This window comes from Atta cephalotes (genome assembly GCF_000143395.1).
Source record: "Atta cephalotes unplaced genomic scaffold scaffold00081, whole genome shotgun sequence".
NCBI lineage: Eukaryota > Metazoa > Arthropoda > Insecta > Hymenoptera > Formicidae > Atta > Atta cephalotes.
In genome coordinates this window covers 373205-381050 of record NW_012130145.1, presented here as the reverse complement: position 1 = coordinate 381050, position 7846 = coordinate 373205, and the positions used below count along the sequence as shown (strand labels likewise).

General features: G+C 31.4%; 1 protein-coding gene across 1 annotated transcript; it reads right to left on the bottom strand.

The window, feature by feature from the left end:
* Positions 1-181: 181 nt before the first annotated feature.
* LOC105624558 (glucose dehydrogenase [FAD, quinone]-like) lies at positions 182-2778 on the bottom strand. Its single transcript, XM_012205918.1, has 2 exons — positions 2262-2778; positions 182-1476 (listed from the first exon to the last, which is right to left on the bottom strand). The coding sequence occupies exons 1-2, from the start codon at positions 2776-2778 to the stop codon at positions 182-184; spliced, it is 1812 nt and encodes a 603-aa protein (XP_012061308.1).
* Positions 2779-7846: the final 5068 nt, after the last annotated feature.

The window sequence follows — 7846 nt, the reverse complement described above, 5'->3', positions numbered from 1 at the left end:
ATAAACTGACATTATCAATCGAGAATAACTTTATGATGCAGACACAAATCGACTAATGTTTCTATGGGGTTATGTTAACAGATGCCCAAGTTTATTATATGATGTCTATGATCTATTTATTTCGACCACCACTTACCGCTAAAGTCATCTATAGGAAAACGGCAGAAGCAAAGTTGTACATCTAATATAACTCACCCTTCCAAGATTGCTTTATCATATCCGCGGCTTTTTCTCCGATCATATATATTCCCGCATTCACATGGCCACTGGGTATCGCAGGCATGATTGAAGCGTCCACTACTCTGAGTGTCTTGATTCCATACACTTTTAGTTGCGGATCAACGACAGCGTAAGTGTCCGTCTGAGGTCCCATTTTGACGGTCCCTATTTCATGATTCATCATGGACGGCAGATGCTTGATAGCACAACGCCAATAATCATCGGAAGCAAATTCAAACTGTTTACAGCCTGGTATTTTTAAATCATGCAATCGACTGCCGTAAGCCTGAAAGGCTTTGGTTTTGGATATATTGATGGCGTGCTTTATTCCTTCCAGAATAATCTCTATATCGGCCGGATGGCTGAAAAAGTTTGGATCCATTTTGGGTGGCTCGAATGGGTCCTTCGATCGCAACGTGAGACGGCCGACGCTTCTGGGATATTGAACGATCGGCCAGATGGACCAGGCGTCCTGCTCTTCGATCGGTTTATAGATGGCGTCGTACAGATCCTCTGAAAGTCTTAGAGCTCTTTTCAAAACTTGACCGTTGTCCGAATGTAGAGAACCAGACACAAAGAGAAGTTCAACGTCCGGTCTCTCGTCAGGAGCGTACTTGGTACGGATGAATGCTAGTGCCTCTGCACCTCCTGGAATCGATATCGGACCACGTTTGTATAGAAGGTACTCCAGGAACAGTTTTGGATTAAATAATCTGCTTTGTAGCAGCGACTCGCTCTGATTCACCATGAAAGTCAATCCTAGGAAACCAATGTGTTCGTACATATTGTAACCGACCTTGGAGTCTTGAATCACTGGAATGTTCAATTCTTCAAGATGTTCTTTTGGTCCAATTCCTGACAGCATTAACAATTTCGCCGAATCAATTGTACCGGCTGATAATAAAACTTCCTTTGAGCAAGTCACGTTCTTCCATATGGTGTCCTTGATGTATTCAACGCCGTAAGCTCGCTTATCCGCGTCGATTAATATTTTGGTTACTCTAGCACCGGTGATAATTTCCAAGTTCGGTCGATTGATCTGCTCGAGATAGGCCGTAGCGCCAGTGCAACGCTTTCCATGATTTATGTTCACCTGGATGTACGAGAAACCTTTCTGATCTTGACCATTGTAATCCACGATTTTATATCCCAACTCTTGTCCAGCATTTAGAAACGTAGTCGCCAGCTTAGTATGATATGGAACATGTTCCACACACAAATTACCGTTTTCGTTGTGATACGAGGAGTTCTTGAAACCTAAGTATAGGAATAATAGATTTCGTTAATAGGCTGGTCGTGACTTGATATGGAAAAATTTCCATTGAATAAGGTAGATTATTCCTAGAAATATTGACCTGAGTTTGATCATATGCAATTGACCACAGCTATTCACAGTGACCGATTAGAGTTTTTTCATTGAACGAGCATTGTGAATGACTTGTGGTCAATCGTAATGTGATCTGAACACGGAGGAAATCCGCATAATCTTTATAAAGGGAAAGTATTGTTTGCGAGAAAATGTAAAACAAAAAAAATTATTTTCTACGGTTCCCTGGAAAAAAAAACATAATTTTATTGTTCTAAAACTGGCAGTAGAATGTGAGAAAGAAAATGTAGGATTTATATTATATGTTTATACGTCGTTAAGATCGTCTGAAATTTTGAGTGATGAATGGTCAATCAATTCGAATCGCAATTCGTAAATTTTTGGCATGACAATCATTGATATATGATTTTTTCCATTTTTGCAAAAACACTGACATCGACTGGCACAAATGATGTCGAACAACAATTGAGCGTCCAAAAAGGCTACAATTCTTCACAGATATTTTTCAAAATATATATATAGATTGTAATATCAGAATGGGTTTCGATGAGTAATGCCATTTTAATATTGAGATCAAAACTTTTCAGACGACGTAGAATTTATCATTATGTATACATATGTAAGAAATTTTGATAATTCATTGTGAATATTGTATAATCTGGAAAGATTAATTGTAAATTGAAAGAGGATGGAAAGAGAAGTATCGTATAAATACCTGGTACATTAAATCTTTCACTTTTTTTAAAATACGGCAGAACGTCCACGTAAGACCAACCCCCGTTGCCCAAACTAGCCCATTGGTCATAGTCAAATTTGTTCCCACGTGTATGGATCATATAGTTCAAGATACTCGTGCCTCCTAAACCTCTACCTCGCGGCCAAGAACACTGACGATTCTTCATCCCTAGACAGGCATTTTTTTGCGGTTCTATGTTGTAACCCCAATTGTAACCAGTTAATTGAAAATAGCCGACAAATATCGGAATCCGATTAAAGAAGTTTGGCATATAGCCCGCTTCCAGTAACAGGATTCTCCATTTCTTATTTTCTGATAGACGATTGGCTAACACAGAACCTGCTGATCCGGCTCCTATGATGATGAAATCATATTTGCTGTTGCTTGTAAATTTTTCGTCCTTTTCAGGTGAATGGATATAATTTTTGACAATGTCTAGGAAATTATGAGCACTGCTTGTCGTCACGATTATGATGAATAGCCATAGTGTCTTCATGCTGTACAAGGTTCTGTAAATTTAAATTTACATTATACACACATTTATAAATCTTGTACACATCACACGCACGCGCATGCGTACAAGATTTATAGCCGACAATTTAAAATATGTAAATTTGATATCCGTAAAACAAATATTTTCTTTATAATAATATACAAACCACTTCATAACTCGTCTATTTAATTTTTTTCTTTCACACGCGCAATTCTTTTCGCTATTCAATAATAAATTTTAAAACTTCCTGATGTTAAAAATTATGATTCAACACTAAGGCAATATTTTGAAGTAATCATCGATATTGTATGCATGTAATTATTTTTTAAATATCTTAGTTTTTTAATCATTTCTTAGTAGTTCGATAATATACATACCGTTTATGTTTATGATAACGAGTCGCTATAGAGTGATTGTTTTTTTTGCGTGTCGATCTGCGTCCTCCTTCTTGTACACTGTGCCGATCGTATTGGGATAATTCCCAGACCACAATTTCTCTACCACTTTGGAACGACAGCCCACAACTGACTACTCTCCCTTTCGAGACCAGAGAAATGTACTTTCTCGTCTTTCACGTAATACTTATCATGTAATGTATTTACCGAGAATCTCTTCTTGAATTGTTAGTAAATTGTTGAATTGTTTAAACTTTATTTATTATTGTCTTACAACATTATTTTATGTGCTTTTAATAACAACTTGTAATTTATTGCTCAATTGGCAATGCAATCGTTATGCAATAACGAAGAAGCGAAAGAAATTTATAAATAAACAAATTGAAGAAGAAAACATTAATATATACAAGTCAAATTATAGCTGATTAAGTTATGAAAGTTATATTTTTTATTCCTTCATTAGACTGCATTAGTGAACTTTCTTTTTTTCTTTCACCAAATATCAAACATATATTTATTTTATTTCAAATTCCAAAAAAGTGTACATTAATTCAGCTACAGAAAACAGATCTATAATGTATTACGATTCTATTATTCTATTTTGCTATTGTGAATTTTCTATGTCTGTTTTAATAACTATCTAAGTGTTATTTTATATTTATATTGTATTAATATTTTATAATTATTAAATTTATAATCATATATAAATGTGATATAAATATACGAGAATAGAAAGTGATTATTTCACTTTCTCTATTTCAAGATTTTTTTTAAAACTCTCATTTAAATTATAATTTTATTATGCAATAAATTTGATTACATATTAGATGTGGGAAAAAGTGGCGTTTTTTCCGTTACATCTAACGGGAAAAACGCCACGAACTTTTTCCCATATCTACTATATGCTTATATATATATAGGTCTCAAAATAATCGCCAAATATTTCGTGGACAGGTAGAGCGAACTAAAGACTATTGAGTCGAAAAGTCCTCTACCATTTTATAATTTTAGTTAACAAGATAAGACCAAAATTGTTTATTTTCTTTTTATAGAGCTCTAAGAATTTTTTCAGAATTTTTTATCAACTTTTTAGTATTGTATTTTCTTATTCTTACCAACATGAAAAAATACGGTATTAAAAAATTTTGTAAAAATTCTTAAAGTGTCCTATGAGAAAAAAATAAACAGTTTTTGTTTCTAGCAATTTTTCTGTAAAGTTGATAATATTTGAATAAAAAATGATTAAAGATTAATTTTTTTCAGCAATTTTTAATAACTAATATCTTGTTAACTATTGCGAAAATTGCAAAATGGTAAAGGACTTTTCGATTCAGTTTAGTCCGCTCTATCTGCCCATGAAATATTTGACGATTATTTTGAGACACCTTGTATATGTGTGTTTGCGCGCGTGCGTGCGTGCGTGCATGCGTGCGTGGATGTGGGTATGGATGTAGGGGGGTGTGGATATGATGCCAAATTCTAGTAACACGTGTCAAGATCTTTTCAAAACACTATAATAAAGTTATTTTTTATTAAGTATTTTTCGAGTTATAAGGTTTGAAAGTTACAGTACCGTCGGTTATTAGTATTGCAAGGTGTTGACGATACGACAGAATTGACGACTAAAACTTCTTGAATGTTGTTTAGGATCATATTCTGGATAACATATATTAATATCAAAGCCATTGGAAGTTGTACCAGTTATTTTCATTTTTGTACTAATTGTAAGAATTTAATTTTACACAAAAATGAAAAATAAGAGGTACAATGATCTTGATCTTGACAAATGTTATCCAGGACATGATTCTTAACCGTCAGTCGGACATTTCGCATAATGTTAATACCAACGGTACTGTAACTTTTAAGCCTTGTTATGAAAAGCTCTTGACATCTGCTATTAGCATCAAAGATAGGGTGTTTCATTAAAAAAAAATCAATTTGATGATCTTGACCTGACCTCGGCGATGCCATCCAAGGTTAAACGAATATGAATGAATAGATTTTTTTAAACTCTACAACTTTTGTCTGAAACATTTTTTTCAAAAATGCTTTGCTTTTGAGATTCGACTGTTTCCGGATTTTTGATACATTCTGTGCGTGCATGCGTGCGTGTATAGAGGTATATGATTTTGAAAAGTTTTCTATGTATGGAATAAATAACAGAAAATAGATAGATCAAATGTTAGGAATTTTTAGTCATATATATATATATATATATATATACACATTAATTTTATACATTCTATATCTTACATCGTTAGATTATGGAACAATATTATTATATATAATATTATTATTTCAATAGAATAAAGTAAACATAATTTATTGAAGGATGATAAATCTCATTTGTTGTTATTAATTTTATTCATTATACTATACACGATTACAAAATCTTTTTGTGTACGCTCACATAATGACTTTTGATTTTGCTGACTAATTTAAAGTTTAAATTACTGGGAAAACTGGTGCAAGAGAGATATTTATTCAATATAACGACTTACAAAAATATAATATATATGCTCTTTAAAATGAAATTTTTAAAAAGTTCTATTTTTTTCGTCAAGATACTTTCAAAGAATTAATAAATGCACAAAAGTATTGATTTCGAATTATGTATCAAAATATTTACAATTTTAATCTATCGTATTTGTGCTTATCCAAAATAATACTTATGTGAATATATAATAATTATAATGAATATATATTAATAATTATATGAATATATATGTAGAATAGAATAGAATTTATTCACTTCAGCGTACAAACTTCAGCGCCAAGAAGGAGACTTGATTTTTTTCTTATCACACTCATTCATACATACAAATATGATATATGTACATACAAATTCTATCCTATCTTTTATATCTTATATATATATATATATATATATATATATATATATACTTATATACATATTGTATATACAACCACATATTAGACTGCCAAGGAAAAAATTTTTTTTAGTTGGACACTTGGCTCAAAAGCTTCTATTTCATGTCAAAAGAATGCCTCTAAATTTTTATCAAAAAATATTAAGTTTGGAAGTCGCTAGTGAAACTTTGATTTTTAAATCAAAGTTTCGATTTTCCTTAATGTTTAATTTGATGCAAAAATGGCTTAATCCGGATTTCAAATGTAGCACTGTATGTTTTTTAAATCGCTGAACACGATGCAATAGTTCATTTAACTCTATATGCCTTAAGAAATACAACCCAATTAATGTGAAAAAATTACAACAATTTGGGACCTTGTTAAAATCGATTTTGATCATTTTTTAGAACGATCTTTAAATCTTAATAGTTTTTGATAAAAATTTAGAGGTGTTCTTTTAGCATAAAATGGAAGTTTTTGAATCAAGTGCCCGATTAAAAAAAAATTTTTTTTCCTTGGCAGTCTATTACGTATACATCTACCTATACATCTATCTTTTCATCCATCTATTTCTCTCTTTATTATAATCTATTTCAGCCTGTAGAAAATTCCTTTATTTTTATTTATGCATATCTTTTCACACTATATTTATGTCTACTCATTTTTTCCCTAATTGACTCCCGCACGCCCTGCTTTAATCTGATTACTTCCACATTTATCACCCATTTATTCATCTACTGAATGTGTCTTATCCTTTTTCTCTTCTTCCTTTTTATTTCTAAGTAATTTCTCCCTTTCATAATTTCCTTAACATCTCTCCCTTCTTATTGTCCAAATTATCATTTCAGATCCTCTTCAAAATTTCCTTTTCCTATTTTTCTAAATCGGTAAATTTAATTTTTGTCTCTACACAGTCCTTTACGTAATGCTCTAAATTATTCTTATCCTCCCCAGAATATACACTTCCTCCTACTTTTCTCTATCAATACTTATTTCTCTCCTCCAAATTCTTACATCTTAATTTAAACAGAGTTCGTCTCGTTTATCTCGTCCTTTTTTTTTCCGCTTACTTTTAAACTTCTCAAACTCTTGTTCTCCTTTTCGCACAGGCTCTTTTTCACTTATCCTAATTATATTGCCTTTGCTTTTACTAATAATCACCCTGCCTATCTTCTAATCGTTTCTATCTATTTTTATTGTATTCTCACAATATCGCCACACAACACACTTTCACTTATGCCACCTGACCAACTCCGTGAATGTATATGTAGGAAGATTAGATAATTATGCGTGGGTTGCAAAAAGTTAACAGTAACATAATATTTGTCATTATTCATTAAATATTTATTTATATACTTTCAAAAAAGTAAATATTTATTTATACACTGTCGAAAAGTTTTCGGACATTGAATTTAAAATTGCATAATATTCAGATCATCGTAACTAAAAAAATCATTGCAGAAAAAAAATGAAAAAGCATTTTAAAGCTTGAAACTTATACTTCAGCATGTTTTTGATCGCTTTTTAAAAAAATGTCTTTACAGTTCTGTATCTCAAAAAATTTAAGAAATACAATGAGATGTTGTATTTCTTAAAATTACATACATTTAACATTATGCGTAGTTTGATAAAAGTTTTTTTTTCAAAAATTCAATATTTTTGAAAAACAGTATAAAGATTTACTTCCAAAATTCTTGCTTTTCTAAAAATTTTTTATGATTTTTCTTGATTAAATTACGCAATATTGACGCTAAACTTGCTAAATAATCAATGGTGAAATTTGGTAAAAAATCATCACAACAAAT